This window comes from Colossoma macropomum, unplaced genomic scaffold (genome assembly GCF_904425465.1).
Source record: "Colossoma macropomum unplaced genomic scaffold, Colossoma_macropomum, whole genome shotgun sequence".
NCBI lineage: Eukaryota > Metazoa > Chordata > Actinopteri > Characiformes > Serrasalmidae > Colossoma > Colossoma macropomum.
Window position 1 is genome coordinate 43,290,038 of NW_023494795.1, and position 17,009 is coordinate 43,307,046.

A 17,009-nucleotide genomic window follows, 5' to 3' on the forward strand; every position below is an offset into this window, starting at 1 on the left:
TATTTCCACTGTTTCTCAGGAAAAGTCAAGTTCTACTTTAGTTATTTGAGCACAGTTTAAAATCCAAATCCAAGCCCAATTTGGTCGGTTTGGGCTGTTTACTTCCTTAGTAAACCTACAGCATAAATTTATGCGTACCCTTTCCATGCACTTGACATGATGTTTGTTCAGTCGTTTTGTAAACAGATCCACTTCCTTCCACTGTGACACGTCATGTTATGTGTAGTCCACATTCTGCATTTGATTGGCTTTGGTTAGCCAATCGGAATACATGATTTGGAGAGTTGAAAGTCGAAGTGGGCCTGTCAATGCGCAGCACCAGAAAACCGGTGGGCAGACTGGCTTTGATTAGGTTGCTGCAGCCAATCAGAGTTCTGATTCATAGAAAGTCATAGTGGAAGTGATTTTGGGCAACCCTGAGAGAGAGAGAGGAAAGAGAAAGAGAGCAAGAAACGCAACCTAAAAAACAAAAACATGAAAAAGCAATGTTGCATAAAAACGCAGAAGGACACAGAAAAATGTAAATAACTTGTATCTTAGGTTAAATGATTTCATGCTCATGTTAAAACTTTATTTTAATATGATGGTTTAAGGTTTTTTTCAATACTAACTGCATAAAATAAAGTTTGCAAAAAATGAGTTTGTGCTGCATCAGAGGATGTCCTTGGGTACGTGATTTTTCTGTTGTGGCTGCCGTATTTGGGACTGAATTTCTGGCTTGGCTGCTCCGCACAAACCTAACTAGAGGTGAAATATGGCTAAAATTACTCTCCTTACTTTAGAAGAGAAAATCGTTCCTCGACAAAGTCGATAAAATAGCCTGAGATCCTCCCTGTTCCCCCTGAACTCCTGGTCCCACTTAAACTGGCACAAAAGCCCAAATTAGTGTTTTCTTGACATTTCTATTGATCTCAGCCCCTCTCCTATTCTGGAGAGTCTCTCAAAGCATTTACAAGCACAGAAGCCCACCGGCTCTTCACGTCAGGGTGGGTAAATAAAGAGGAGAAAAACTCTGTGATCATAGGAGGGAAACAACATCAGCTAATTAACACAGATGTGAACAATGCTGGCCTTTAGATAACTTTAGCTGATGTTAACAGAGAGAGATGAACAGTCGCCCCCCTAACGGAGCTGCAGACCGCCGGGATAACTTTACTCTCTGTTTCTGGAGATTTAAATGACATTTGAATGGAGAAACTAAATGAACATGCAAAACGCAAAAGCATGCAAAGAAAGTGCGTCAGTGTAAGTCTTAAAGGGTTAACCTGTCATTTAAACTAGAGGGCGTGAGCAGTTTTGAAACCATACAAATAGCACACCTGCGACCTCAGGCCACAATGCCTTTGATGATGGAACGTGAACTCCTACCAGCTTCCTCCTACTGTTTCTCAGGACGAGTCAAGATCTGCTTTATTTTTTGAGCACAATTCAAAAGCTGGATCGATCAATGTTATGGAGGTTAACCAAACTGATCAATGCCTCAGGTTTTCCTGTCCAGAGAGATCTGTATCTACTGCAGTGTATGTGTTCCTGTATGTGTGTGCAGCTGCCGTAGTTCTGCTAACAGTGTGTGGAAATCTACTCATCATCATCTCTATTTGCCACTTCAAGCAGCTCCACACACCGACTAATATGCTCATCCTCTCTCTGGCTGTGTCAGACTTTCTGGTGGGAGTTCTTGTGGTGCCGACAGCATTAATATGGATGATTGAATCATGTTGGGTTTTTAGTGCAGTTTATTGTTCCTGTTATATATACAGCTCCTATTTGCTCACAACTACATCCATATTTAATGTTGCCTTAATCGCAGTTGATCGATATTTTGCTCTCTCTAATCCATTCCTCTACACTAAAGCAGTCTCTGTGAACACGACGTGCATTATAGTTTTATCTAACTGGTTTACATTGATTGTTTATAATGTAGCACTTCAGTACTTCAATGGACACTTCGCAAGTCTGGTCATTTGTCCTGGATACTGCTTTTCATGGTTAGATGAGGTCTGGTCTCTGGTTGATCTTCTGTATACATTTGTTTTCCCATTGGCTGTTATAATTATACTGTATGTTCTAGTTTTTATTATTGCAAGGAAACATGCCACTGCAATCAGAGAGCTTAATATTCATACTAGGACATCAAAGAACATAACACACTCTATGAAATCAGAGAGAAAAGCAGCTAAAGTACTTGGCATTCTAGTTTCTGTGTTTCTAGCTTGTTTATTTCCATATTTTATTTATACCTTAATAGGTAACGCAACAGAAATTAAAGACTTTCAAAAAGTCTTGATACTGGTTTATCTTAATTCTGCCATTAATCCAGTTATTTATGCTTTGTTTTATCCGTGGTTTAGGAGGTGTGTTAAACTCACTTTAACTCTACAAATATTCAACACAGATTCATCACTGATGAATGTTCTTTGATGAATTAAATAGCATTATAGGTGAGACAGTACCTCAGGCTTGTGAACTCCTTGATTATATTTACCCACAGTTATCATGAATAGCTAGAGATCTGCCAGTTTGCATTATGTGTATGTCAACTTCAAAATAACAGTTATTTTGGGGTAGGCAAACTTTCATGTATGATATTACACTGAGCTATCAATGTGCCTGCGACACATACTTGTCCTATTTTCACGGTCCAGACCGAATTATTTCAATACCCAGAATATAAAAATAATAAAAATAACCATCTTCAATACTTCAGAAGTCGGTACTATCATCAGGGAGCCAAAAGGCAAGCTTGTTCCAAAATATAGACTGTTTGGCTGCGTAAATTACAGGCATAACATAACATGTTAATGTCAGCAATTTCCTCTGTGATCTGTGGTCTGTAAACATACTTCCTGCACCTCACACTCATTTCTGGTTTAAGCCATACCCACTTTTAGTTTGTATACAAATACACATTGTTATAATTGTTGAACATCTGTAAGTACGAACATGAATAGCAGTATCTCTAAATAACTCTTCTACAGTTGTCAAGTAAAAGACGATATCTGAAAAGTCTCTGGCATCAGTATTGATATCAAATCATTTTGTAAACACCTAATTATGTAGTTAATTCTTTGTTTAATGATAAAAAAAATCCACTGGCCGAACTCTATAGTGGGTTTGTAAGTGTCACATTGGGTCTTGGGCTGCTTGTATGGTCAATGAACTAGATTTACATGGTGCTCCTAGTACAACTAGTACTACTAGTACAAGAAGTCCACCTTAAAACCATCACAAACAAGGAAGCATGAGTCCTTAACACACTACAATGTCCTGTTGGTGAGGTAATTGTACCAGAGACCTCAGTTTCACTCTTCTCCCATGTTACTGACAATGTGCCATGAAATGCAATAAAATGTAGAATTTAGAGGCAGTGTTAGTGCCACTAAATAACAACTATAGTAGTTTGGATTCACAGTCAGTGACACATTGATATTGATGTTTTTTTTTCACAACTTTGGTTCCACCCACTGTAAATCATAACAAAACTATCTGTTTCCAATGTCACTTAATATATTCTGTCAGTGGTTAATCTAATGTATAAGTCCAATCAAAGGAAGAGCTGGCATTACTGTATCTATCCATTTGCCATGATAAAAAGCACCATCAGATCACTTCAGCACTACTACACATGTAAAAATGATGGTTCTTCAATGCCCTTCATAACGCTTCATAATAAGGTTTCTTTACTAAAGAAACTGGTTCTATGTACAATCATGACCCATCAAATAACTGTTTGCATAATAAAGGGTTCTTGGCATCATGAAAGGGTTCTTCAGTTTGATGGAGAATGTGTTGCAGTTGGTTCTATATAGGAACTTTTTGAAAAGGGTTCTATATAGCACCAAAAAGGGTCTTTTATCGTTCCAGGATTAGCATGATAACAACAGAAGAACCATTTTTGGGGCTGTTTAGAACTCTTTTCAAAAAGCTTCTATTTAAAACCTTCTTCTGTACATCGTCCATCATTTGACAATGCAAAAAACTCTTTAAGCATGTCAAAGGTTCTTTGAGTGTTTATCTCTTCTTCTCTTGACCCTTAAAGAAACATCTTTTTACAGAGTGTAGTTCTCTCACTTATAAAGTTTTTATTTTTGGAAAATTATTTTTGTGCATTTTCAATTGTTGCTTTGAGGAAAGAAGCATAATTTAAATTTTGAAATTGTTTTACATTAAAACAAATGGAAAATGTCAGAAGTCTAGACTTCAACCTCTCTATACAGATCTTTGTCTGTTATAATTGTATTTAAATAATCATGTAATCATACATAAAATGATTACATAAGGTTAATTAAACATATAGCAAATGCACAATAATAACACTAGGATTCTCAAAGTTAAACTTTCTGCTGTTAAGTCCGAGATGTCGTTGGATTATTTAAAAGGAGTCTCTCTGTCATCCCTGATTCTCCTACAGTAAGAAAGGTCTATGTGTTTGAAGTTGTCCATTCCCACACAGAGGCCTGTTCCAAACCGTTTTTTTTTTTTACCACCACACAAACAATCCAATACATCATGTATGAAGCCATCATTCAAATTAGGGGGTGTGAGCAGTTTTAAAACCATACAAATAGCAGACCTGCTACCTCAAGCCATAACGCCTTTGACCATGAACGTAACCTCTTTCATATGATTCACCCTACAGTTTCTCACAAAAAGTCAAGTTTTGCCTAATTTTTTTCAGCACATTTTAAATGCTGTGTTCATGAATCTTACGGAGGTTAACCAAACTGATCAATGCCTCAGGTTTTCCTGTCCAGAGAGATCTGTATCTGCTGTGTATGTGTTTCTGTATGTGTGTGCAGCTGCTGCTGTTCTGCTAACAGTGTGTGGAAATCTGCTGATCATCATCTCTGTTTGTCACTTCAAGCAGCTCCACACACCAACTAACATGCTCATCCTCTCTCTGGCTGTGTCAGACTTTCTGGTTGGAATCCTTGTGATGCCGACAGCATTAACATGGATGATCGAATCATGTTGGATGTTTAGTTCAGTTTACTGTTTATGTTATATATACAGCTCCTATTTTCTCACAGCAACATCAATATTTGCTGTTGCTCTAATCGCGGTTGATCGGTATTTTGCTCTCTCTAATCCATTTCTCTACACTAAAACAGTCTCTGTGAACACATGGTGCATTATAGTTTTATGTAACTGGGTTGTATTGCTGTTTTACCACTTAGCACTTCAGTATTTCAATGGATACTATGCAAACCTGGTACTGTGCCCTGGAGACTGCTTTCTGGTCTTGGATGAGGTCTGGTCTTTGACTGAGCTCCTGCTGAAATTTGTTTTCCCATTTGCTGTCATAATCATACTATATGTCCTCGTTTTTGTTATTGCAAGGAAACATGCCACTGCCATCAGAGAGCTTCATATTCACACCAGGACTCAGACATCAAAGAATATAACAGAGTCGATGAAATCAGAGAGAAAAGCAGCTAAAGTACTTGGCATTCTGGTGTCTGTGTTTCTGGCTTGTTTGCTTCCATACTTTATTTACACTGTGTTAGGTAATGCAGTACAAATTGAAATGGGGTCATTTCAAAAAGTCTTGATGCTGGTTTATCTTAATTCTACTATTAATCCAGTTATTTATGCTTTGTTTTATCCGTGGTTTAGGAGGTGTGTTAGGCTCACTTTAACTCTTCAAATATTCAACACAGATTCTTCACTGATGAATGTCCTTTAATAAATTAAACGCTATTACAGTTTTCACAAGTCTTCATAGTTGTGAACAATTATTTCATTGCATTTGTGCACCAATTGTAATTATAACAGCAAATCTACCTACTCAGACTCCATAATAGTACAAATCTACTTTAAAACAGCCTTTTGCACTTGACATTTAGTGAATATATAGTGAAGATCTTTAAATGACAAAGTGAGCGTGGAAGGTGCACAAGCTTCCACTTATAAGTGCTTTTTTTAAAATGAAACATTTAACAGTGCAAGAATGTCATTCATGGTAAGGGCTCACGGATCAATTCTCTCAGGCTGGACTATAAACACAAATGCGTAGAGTGCAATGTTTATCTTTTGTATGTTACCATATGACGACAATCGTAAGATAGTTGTTGTGATATTGAAATCAGATGACTACATCCCAATATAATCTTAAACATCATATGAAACTGCAATGGTTTATTGTGGGGAATCCTCCAAAAATTCCACATACCATACAAGCCTATACACCATCTCATCCAGTACACACATGTCTGTGTTCTGGGCTTTGAGCTAATAGAATTACTTCAGTTTGAGATCTGTGTGTCTATGCAGAGGGACTGTCCTGAAAACCTGTCAACACAACCACGAAAACTATGGTTTAACAAGTGAACCTGGAAAGAAGCACTTTTCAGAAGACAAACAAGGAAAGTGTTCAGTTCACAATAAAATAAATTAATGAGGAAATAAATGACCTATGTGACACTGTTGCTCAAGACTATGCTATGCTACTCGCCATTTCAAAGGATACGTGCATTAGGGGTGGTTTTATTCAAAAGTATTCAGCACTATTTTAAAACTATATACATATATAGTTTTACATACATACATATAAGTTACATTTATATAGCACTTTTGACAATCCCAAGGTTCAATCCCAGTTGAAGCCAAGCAAGCTGTGGAATTCATACTATTAGTCTGTGCCCCTGTTGTGACCCTACCGTTTCCCCCTCCCCAAATGACAATTTCCATTGTATACTGAAGCTTTGGTAGGAGGGAAAACCTAGAACTGACGGTTTGCTGTTTAGCCACCTATTGTGCTCTTAAAATCAATTACTTTAAAACTTACCCTGGTATTCCATTGGTTTAGCTGTGGTAGTTAGGGATCAAAGCAACCTGCAAGAGAACAAACAGTTTATTATTAGTTTATCTTGTCCCTCGATTGATGGGTAAAGTGGAACCCTTTAAGCCCTGTCCAGATGTATTTTCTTTGTATGTTGTTTACTTCACTGTTTTTTTTTTTTTAATAAATAATTTAAAACCTGATGTGAAAGGAGAGATTAATCCTTCAATTCACATGTATGCAAAAATTTGGGCAAAATTATGTATGTTTTTTTGAGTCTTTGAAGTGAAAAGAAGTAAACAACCTCTGCAGCACACTTCTGCAAATGTTGATGCACAATTGCTTTATATTTGACTAACTTAAAATACAGAAGAAAATAATAATAATGGCACGTGAAACAGTTCGGACAACTTACTACATCAGTACGCTGCCCTGTTGCCACTTGTAAAGAACTCTTTACTATGACATGAATGAAGGGCAGTTATTAAGTCTCATGCAGTCACCACACTTAAAGATTTGAGAATATTTTTTGCTGCTTACCGTGAGCTGCATGCCACTGTAATCATTAAAAAATCACTTCTGTTTGTCACTTGCAGCTCGTAAATTCCCAGTGCAACACCAGTGATCAGAAAACAATGGTTAACTGAGTAGCCTACTAAACTAGCTGAAACCACGCATCAAAACAGATTTAGATTTTTATTTTAATTTACATTATTATTGTAATTTTTTTTTATTTTTCGATTCCAGTCCCACTAAGTATGTAACAGTCTAGACCTGAGCATGTTTGATTATCATTGTACTCTTTTTCTCTTCTTAATTGAAAGAAGAGAATATTGAAGGAAGGGAAATCAGACAATTTTACATTTACATTTATGGCATTTATCAGATGCTCACATCCAGAGCAACTTACAGTTTGATCATTTTACACAGGTAGGTGAAGGCAGTGTTAGGAGTCTTGCCCAAGGACTCTTATTGGTATAGTGTAGGGTGCTTACCTAGGTGGGGGATTGAACACCAGTCTATAGCGTAGAAGGCAAAGGTGTTACCCACCACACTACACCAACCACTACCCACTCCACTACCCACCACGCTATACCAACCACATTTTTTGAAAGGTTTATGTCTTAATTTACTCCATAAAATGTTTGGTGAGTCTTTAGACAAATAATACCTCGAAGTTTAGGTCCTGGCATTGAAATGTTAGGGAACCCCTGTCTAGTTTCCTTAAGCAGATTCCATGATCAAAACCAAGTATACCTGAGTATTAACACCTACCTGTTATGTTGGATTACAGGATTTCCCAAAACTGTATTACTAAAACACCAAATACTGATTTTTCAAAAGAAAAACAATATTTACATGCACATGTTTGTACAAATGTAAACCTAAATCTGTACTTTAGGTCCTTATTTTTAAAGGAGCATCCATATTGTGCATTTAACAGCTTTTATGTTAAAATGTTTAGTAGTGTACAAGCATGTAATTTGTGTGATGCAACAAATTATGTAAAACTAGTATTTATGAGCTGATTTTTTGTGATAAACTGCCAGCCAGCAAGAAAATAGCTGAAATGTGCCTCAGAGGGTCTGACTTCATTTAAAGAGTGGACTTATTTGAAATGTTTACTGGAAAAGTAATTGTCTGCAGTGTGAAACCTTTGTGTTCTATCCATGTTTTCCATTATTGTGAGCATTTTTGAAAAACAAAATACTGACTAATTGTATTTCGTATATTTGTAATAATAATAGACATCCAAACTCAAACACTGCATAAATACATCACATATGGTAAAAAGGAAGATGATTGCATCAGATGGGAGTTGTTCTTTTTTTTTGCTATGCTACATCGTAATACATTCCACCATACATGTTAGAAGTGGGCGTGAACAGTTTCTAAACCTTATAAATCTCAGAGCTGCACAACCCAAACTTGGGTCAGTGGTGAAGCTGCCATTGTAGCATCACTAGAGAAGACCTGAGTTAGATAATCAAGCACACTTTAAATGCTGGAACCATGAATTCTACTGGGGTTAACCAAACTGATGGCTGTCTCGCTTATATCTGTCCGGAGAGATCTGTATCTACTGCAGTGTATGTGTTGTTGTATTTGTCTGCAGCTGCTGCTGTTCTGCTAACAGTGTGTGGAAACCTGCTGATCATCATCTCTGTCTGCCACTTCAAGCAGCTCCACACACCGACTAACATGCTCATCCTCTCTCTGGCTGTGTCGGACTTTCTGGTTGGCGTCTGTGTGATGCCAGTTGCCTTAATCTGGATTATTGAGTCATGTTGGATTTTTAGGACACTTTACTGTATATGCTATCTTTTGGCTGCTTATTTTCTTACAAGCTCATCTATATACAACATTGCTCTAATCGCAGTTGATCGGTATTTTGCTCTCTCTAATCCGTTTCTCTACACTAAAGCAGTGTCTGTGAAAACAATGTGCATTGTGGTTTTATGTGACTGGTTTGTATTGCTGTCATATACTTTCGCCCTCCAATACATCAATTTACCCTTCGTAAATGTAATGACGTGTCCCGGAGACTGTTTTTTATTATTGGATGAAGTCTGGTCTCTGGTTGATCTTTTGGTTACATTTGTTTTTCCATTTGCTGTCATAATTATTTTCTATGCTCTAGTTTTTATAATTGCCAAGAAACACGCCACAGCTATCAGAGGCCTTAACGCTCAAACTAGGACTCAGACATCAAAGAACATGGCAGATTCAATGAAGTCAGAGAGAAAAGCTGCTAAAGTCCTCGGCATTTTAGTGTCTGTGTTTTTGGCATGCTTATTTCCATATTTTGTGTATACTTTGTTAGGTAATGTTATTACACTGGAATTTGAAACATTTCAAAAAGTCTTGATTTTGCTTTATCTTAATTCTGCCATTAATCCAGTTATTTATGCTTTGTTTTATCCGTGGTTTAGGAGGTGTGTTAAACTGATATTAACTTTTCAAATATTTAACACAGATTCTGCACTGATGAATGTTCTCTGATGAATTACAAAGGTATTGTAGTTTCAACAGAACCTAAGCTGGGCACTGGATGGGTATTTGCTCTGAAAGAGAGGATAAATGAAGTAATGAGTGTAAAAAGAAAAAAAAAATACAATGCAAATTATAAGTAACACAACAATTGTTCTTCTTTTGGCTTTGTACTCTAAATTTGATTTAAGATGTATCTATAACAATAAGGTTAAAATGAGGAATGGCAGCTTTAATTGTATTCTCAGTCAACCATACAGGAATCTGTTTAAAGGAATCAAACATAATTGGGAATATTACAATAATCTCAAATAAAACTAACATTAATTACTTGGTTTAATTACTTTTTCGATCAGTGGCTGTGTTTAAAACTCGCAGACTTTGTGCTAAACTCTCTGAGCAAACTCTTGTGTTTTCTTCTCTTCCTGACACACATTTTCATGCCATGAATAGATCTATCCATCAGTATTTGTTTATGATCAAGAGGCCCTCTGTTGGCTCTTTTGTGAATTACTTAAGGACACAGTGACACAGTGCTGATCATAAGACAACTGAGCAGCCATTTGTCACCAACATGGGAGGACTATGTATAAAAGAGCTTTAAGTCCTGCTCAGTTCACATAATATGGACATGCACATCCTGTAACTGAAGCGTGGTCAGCCTTTTAATGCCGCAGCTAAATTTTATTTAAAATCTTCTGTGTTGAAGTACAGAGAAAAAAAATCAACAAAAACAGTCACCATGAAGATTGCATGGTATTCAGTGAAAGCTATGTATTCTGTTTCCTTACACAACGTGTGTGATAAAGTAAACTCCTGCAGGAAGACCTTTTACTCATCTAGGATGAGAAAGGGTGTCATGGCTGATCCCTCACACCCTGGTCACTCTCTCATCCAGCGGTTTCCATCTCAGTGGAGACTAAGAGTGAGAGCCCTAAAGACTCGTACCAATCACCACCTCCACAGCCTCTTTCCCCAGAACCTCACTGTCCTAAGCAAGAAGCCTGCTCACATCCCTCTGCTGTAAACTGCTGCACATGCACTTTATTAATGTACATAACCACTGTACATACCATGCCATATAACTGTTCTGAATAACAACCTTTCCACTTTAGCCAGTCCGTTGAATTTTTTTTTTTTATATACATATTTCATAAATATACCTAAATATATATCAGCTGCCTAATTCTTTTAGCTGTACATGTATTTGTACTTCAGTACTTGGTTGTAACTATACTCATCTTCCAGTGCACATTGTTTATGTTAGCCACAGATTGTTTGTGTACTGTCTTTTATGTATGTGTATATTGTATATCTTTTTCTATTTTTATTTCATTGTATTTTTCTTTTGTTCTACACCTGCACCAAAAGAAATAAAGATAAAATAAAGATGAAGAAATAAAGAAATAAAGATTCTGCAAAACTGATTTGCTACAGTAATTTATTTTGCCTAAGAGTTTTGCTGCTTTTGTGGAAATTAGACATTATTTTTGCTTTTTTAGGGAAAATCTCGTTCTAAGTAGCTATATCAATGTCTTACTCTTCAATTAGCCAAATGTGATGCGATAAACAATGATGTGATGAAATAATAACCTTTGGCTTATTTATTTTCATATGTTCGTATGTGGGCGGCACGGTGGCGCAGTGGGTAGCGCTGTTGCCTCACAGCAAAAATGGCCTGGGTTTGATTCCCGGCCGGGCGACCAGGATCATCTCTGTGTGGAGTTTGTCTGTTCTCCCCGTGTCTGCGTGGGTTTCCTCCGCGTACTCCGGTTTCCTCCCACAGTCCAAAGACATGCACTCAGGCTGATCGGACATGCTAAATTGCCCCTAGGTGTGACTGTGTATGTCTGTCTGTCTGCCCTGCGATGGACTGGCGACCTGTCCAGGGTGTATCCTGCCTTCCGCCCAATGACAGCTGGGATAGGCTCCAGCACCCCACCGCGACCCAGAAGGATAAGCGGTTTAGATGATGTATGTATGTATGTATGTTCATATGTTAATTTGGGGAAAGATAGCCCCACCCCCTTATTTTCTCAACTAATCAAATAAAGATGGCAAACCTAATCTAAATAAGGTTTTCGCAACAAACACTCAGGGCAGGTTTGTGTAAAAAGGTGGTACAAAATTAATGGTTAGTCCCCGCCCAAAACCCCACTGAGTTCAATAATAATATTGACTTTTTTTCCCCCAACTTAGCCAGTCAGGCAAGTATACATGAAGTATACTGTCCTGAACAGAACTGAAATTGTTTTAAACAAACTGTTGGTCGATAACAGCAGTTGTTTCAAGAAAAATGAATAGTCTTACTAACAGTCCTTAAAAATCTGTTATCAACCTAAGAACTTTTGTAAGGAATTAAAGTCTTTTAATCGCTTTGTCAAATTCTCCCACTTTGTCAGATCTTGGGCTGCTAATGAGTACCAACAAACATTGCAATTGGCTAGATTTGAATACAGGTGCTATTCAATTACATCATTCTTTCCACAGCAAGGGGGTGTTTGCATATAAAAGTGAATGAAGGCAATGTCAAGTGCTGTTTTTTTGTCAAAAGTATCCTCAGTCTGTCTCACTGCACTATGTGTAACACGTTTCTACTGTTATACAGTTTCAACCAATGCTTACATTTTTCGTGCTCTGCAAATATACATGCTAAAATTGCCATTATTTATAATACCTATCAAATGAACATTGTCTATAACAGCTAACAATTTCCCACAAACATGGTATAGCACATAATTAAGTTAGAACGTCGAGTTAAAACAAGACTAGACAAGCCTAGTTTTGCCGAACTGACAGGCTACACGCCCATTTTAAAAGTGAGGGAGGACACATTTGTCAGTACATGACACTGCTCAGACACCCCATACTTCTAGGTTCAGTATTAGTATGACTTCTATAAAGCCTGAAGCAGGATGTGCATTTTTACAATTAAGCCAGTTTGAGTGCTTGGGGCAGCAGTATGCAAATGTACCTCGTTAAGAAGTTAACCAGCTCACATATGGTCCAAAATTAGCCATTCATTTTTATTTTTATTTTTTAGCTAGACACACAATCTACTCCAAGAACAGAAAACTGTGGTCACGCTCCAAAATAAGAAGCTGACCTATTCCTTCAAATTATTGTTGCCTCATTCACATTTAAATACTTCACAGATTTGACCACAGTCCTCCAGTTGCGGTACAGGCAGGTACTGGCAGCACTGGCTGTCAGAGAGTGGCTCCTGGCAGAGATGAAGGCCAAAGGGAGAGTGGATAAGCATGCTGGCGGTGGAACTGAGCACAATGGCCTGGCAGGCATACCCAGCCTTAGTTAGCACTAGAGTACTTCCTGGACATGCTGCTGGTGGAGGAATTGAGGCAATGGGTGGCTTACCAAAACACCTAGCCTTCGAGCAGAAGCAGAACTCATCCAAGGCGTGGAGAATGTATAATTATATGACATTGCTGTCCAAAAGATAACTGAATAATCAATTGTCCAATTACATAGGATTCTCCAACAGGAGACCGTTATGTATAATATTAAGTAATTTCTACATACATGTCTTTCTTTGTTTTTGTGTCTGTGAAGGTGTTGGGCCACCAGAAGCTGCCACAAAAGGTTCAGTGTGTCTTGGCATAGACTCTATATGCATCTCTACATCTTTTGGAAGAATTTTTTTTTGCATTTTAAAGGGGGTAAGGTCATCGTGGACAAGTGAGGAACTAAGTGAACATAATATCCAGTCCAGGGCTAAAACCCTTGTATCACAGGATACCTGTAGGTTGTAATGTAATAAACTCATGTTACATGTAATCAACTCAGTCCTTGGGGCCCACCTTACAGTTTCTTATTTTTGCTCTATCCCAGATCCCAACACATTAGGTTAGGACAAAATTATGGACCCATTTGGTGGGCTGTGTTTTTCAACCCAGTCCTAAAGCGTACTCATCATATGTGAAACAGCAACTTCAAAAGCATCCATAACGCACAAAACCCCAGAAAATAGACTTTTAACTTCTTCACCCTAGAGAGCATTTCCCAAAGATCCATTTTCAATGACTTAAAACTGCTTGTGGACAGGAGGCCAAAACACAAAAACTACTATTAAAAAAAATATATCTATACACAAGTGGATGAGCAAGACTGTGTGCATTAGCATAACTCAGGATAGTACTTGAAGTGCCTAATAGCTGAGTTAGCAGCCAACAGCTCTAAGCAATATCAGTTCTTTGTTCAGGAATCTGCACTTTCTGGTGTGCCATTTCAGCCCTGCTGCCCTGATTCTTTCTAGTACCAGGTACCGCGCCTACAGCAGAGTCAAATAAGCTTCTGTGTACCAGTATGTCATCCAAGGAGACTACACATGCTTGTCACAGAACACCCTCCAGCACCCTCTTCACTGAGCATTAGAATATCGTTGGGGCATTACAAAGTCCAAAAGCAAGAACCTTAAAATGCTATAGCTCTCTATCTGTGCACAATGCTGCATGGGGACAATGGAACCTACCAGTGCCTGCCTCTTGAATCTAAGGATGAAAACCAGGATTATTTGACCACTAGATCCAAACATTCATCCACATGTGGAATGGGGTATGAGTCTTTCTTTTTAACTTCATTGAGCCTCCTATAATATATGCAGAAGCACCACTCACCTCCTTTCTTTCCCGTGCTTCACCGCGGCGTGCTGTTTTCTTTTGCTATATTCAGGAGAGCGTACTCTTCCCCCTTCCGGCCCCATACTTTGCAGCGTCTTCTCATCCTCCATCGGCCTTTCCTCCCTACGGGCCCCACCTGATCTTTGCCCTGGACCTCTGGTGGCTTTATCATCGCCATATGCCCCTCTTTGAATCTCATCGTGGTGCTCTGTAGGTCTAATTAGCACCTGTGGTTTCTCAAAACGTCCAAGCCCAGAATACGTCTCGCACTTCAATGTCAATGTCAGCCATCCTTTCCCCCTCATCGGTGCTAACTCATTGGTCACAGTGTGGACCCTGTAGGTACTACCTCTGGTTGGGTCACTGTACATGTTGACCCCCTGTCCACCAGAACTGTATGTGGAACTCCTTCAACGTTGATGAAAATACGGCAAAAGTCTAATATGGATGCCTGCCCCACTACAGCCACTGCAAGTTTGCTATATCTGTTATTCCTCCTGACCCTGGCAACGTTCACCTATTGAACACGCTATACTAAGTATTTGTTTTTAAAAGTTAAAATAAAGAAATGACACCTTTGGGGCAAGAAATCCCACCACACCCTCAAAATACCCTCAAAATTATTATTTAGTTTGATTCTCATATATCAACGTCTAACTGGCATGTCTTCATGAATGGCAGCTCACCATGTAAAGTTCAACCCCAGGCAAGACTCACCATGATCTTGCCATCTAATCTGAGAACTCCTTAGTTGGTCCGTCTGAAGATGCAATATATCTTGGTGTGATTCTGAACGACCAGTTGTTATTCTGAGCTCACATTGCAAACCTGATTCAGTCATGCAGGATTCTCTTCTTAAACAACCAGAGAATTCGACCCTTTCTCTTTTGGGACGTCACCCAGGTGCTTGTTCAGATTCTTGTCATCTCAAGGCTTGACTACTGCAACTTGCTCCTGGCTAGTCTTCCTATGCAGGCCATCGGGCCTCTGCAACTGCACCAGAATGCAGCCGCACAGCTTGACGTTGATCTTCCCCAAGCTCACTCATGTCACTCCACTGCTGCGTTTTCCATCACTGGCTTCCTGTAGCTGTACGCATCAGATTTAAAACCCTGACGCTTGCCTACACAGCCAAAAATTGACCAGCAGATCCGCACCCTACCTTATGGCAATGGTAGCTTAAGTCCTTTGAGCCTCAAGAACAGCTCGGCTTGACTCACCATCCTTCAAGACCATGGAAGACAAGCATCATGGTTCTTTTCTGTCCTTCCACCCAGGTGTAACAAACTTCTACTGACTGTCTGAACGGTGGATTCTGTCACAGTGTTTAAACACAAACTGAAGATCCATCTTTTTGTAAAACACTTAAACGAGCCCTAACCTATGTACTTACTGAAATGCATCGTATTGCTACATCTAACTCTGTATCTTTTTAAGTATCAGCACTTGTTTTTGTGTCTTGCAGTGAGTGAGCTCAAGGGTAGTTTGGACTCTAGTAACCTATTTGTACTTGCTTAGCTAGGATACATTCTTTGAGTGGACAACAAAGCACTTTCGTAAGTTGCTCTGGATAAAAGCATCGGCTAAATCCGTAAATGTATGTGTAATTTATATGATAAAATTGTTCACTGAAGTTTGATTGATTAGCTATCGTTAAATTAATTTATATAATAAACAAACATAATTGTTTAAATTTCTCTGTTATTAATCATAGCCTATTAAAATAAAGTAGAATCATGAAGATATAAATTGATAGAGGCCTCAAATTCATATTCAAATATAATATTTTAGTGTAGTATATTGATTAATAACATTTTTTTAAAACCAGCAAAGACTAGAAATGGTCTGATAAAGCATACATTCTGAAAGACCGAGCATGACAGATTGTGGGATGTACAACGTTAAAATGGCCCTTTCTAAGCCTTTTTTATTGGACTACAAAAACAATACTGATTGTTCATCCAATAAGTGTATAAGTTTATCATCATCATATTGTACATGCTAAACTCATGCACAGATACAACAAATGGACACAGTCCTTAATGAGAATGTTTTCCTGTCCTTAGAAAATGTATGATGAAATGAAATCTCATTGCATCAGATAGGTGTTGTCGCACCATAGCCCAGCCCATCATACCACGCACATAACAACTGGGCATGAACCATATAAATTTCCATTTATGACTGCTCAACCCATGCTTCTTTGAGTCATGAATCAGGACACTGCCATTACAGGACTTCTGAAGAAGATGTGAATTAGATACTTAAGTGCACTTTAAATGCTGGAACCATGAATTTTACGAGGGTTAACCAAACTGATGACTGTATCTCATACACCTGTCCAGAGAGATCTGTTTCTACTGCAGTGTATGTGTTTCTGTATGTGTGTGCAGCAGCTGCGGTTCTGCTAACAGTGTGTGGAAATCTGCTCATCATCATCTCTGTTTGCCACTTCAAGCAGCTCCACACACCGACTAACATGCTCATCCTCTCTCTGGCTGTGTCAGACTTTCTGGTTGGAGCTTCAGTGTTGCCAGTAGTGTTAATCAGGAATATTGAATCATGCTGGATTTTTAGGAGGGTTTTCTGCATATGTTTTC

General features: G+C 38.5%; 4 protein-coding genes across 4 annotated transcripts in view; all 4 read left to right on the top strand.

Annotated features, from left to right (window-relative positions):
• The first annotated feature begins 1,449 nt into the window (after positions 1-1,449).
• On the top strand, positions 1,450-2,421 carry LOC118816250 (trace amine-associated receptor 13c-like). Its single transcript, XM_036582772.1, has one exon. It carries the CDS (start codon positions 1,453-1,455, stop codon positions 2,419-2,421), a length of 969 nt encoding a protein of 322 aa, XP_036438665.1. The 5' UTR covers positions 1,450-1,452.
• A 2,278-nt stretch (positions 2,422-4,699) lies between these two features.
• On the top strand, positions 4,700-5,686 carry LOC118816251 (trace amine-associated receptor 13c-like). The gene has a single exon (XM_036582773.1). The coding sequence runs from the start codon at positions 4,700-4,702 to the stop codon at positions 5,684-5,686; it is 987 nt and encodes a 328-aa protein (XP_036438666.1).
• Positions 5,687-8,794: 3,108 nt separating this feature from the next.
• On the top strand, positions 8,795-9,784 carry LOC118816252 (trace amine-associated receptor 13c-like). Its single transcript, XM_036582774.1, has one exon. The coding sequence runs from the start codon at positions 8,795-8,797 to the stop codon at positions 9,782-9,784; it is 990 nt and encodes a 329-aa protein (XP_036438667.1).
• Positions 9,785-16,699: 6,915 nt separating this feature from the next.
• The window catches only part of LOC118816325 (trace amine-associated receptor 13c-like), a 981-nt gene continuing 671 nt past the window's right edge, over positions 16,700-17,009 (top strand). Inside the window, exon 1 of the mRNA XM_036582849.1 lies at positions 16,700-17,009. This exon is cut by the window's right edge and continues 671 nt beyond it. Within this exon, the coding sequence (XP_036438742.1) occupies positions 16,700-17,009 (310 nt within the window).

What these genes read in the sequence shown, in the direction of transcription:
- LOC118816252 (XM_036582774.1), top strand. Translation starts at nt 8,795, where the DNA reads ATGAATTCTACTGGGGTTAACCAAACTGATGGCTGTCTCGCTTATATC.
- LOC118816250 (XM_036582772.1), top strand. Translation starts at nt 1,453, where the DNA reads ATGGAGGTTAACCAAACTGATCAATGCCTCAGGTTTTCCTGTCCAGAG.
- LOC118816251 (XM_036582773.1), top strand. Translation starts at nt 4,700, where the DNA reads ATGAATCTTACGGAGGTTAACCAAACTGATCAATGCCTCAGGTTTTCC.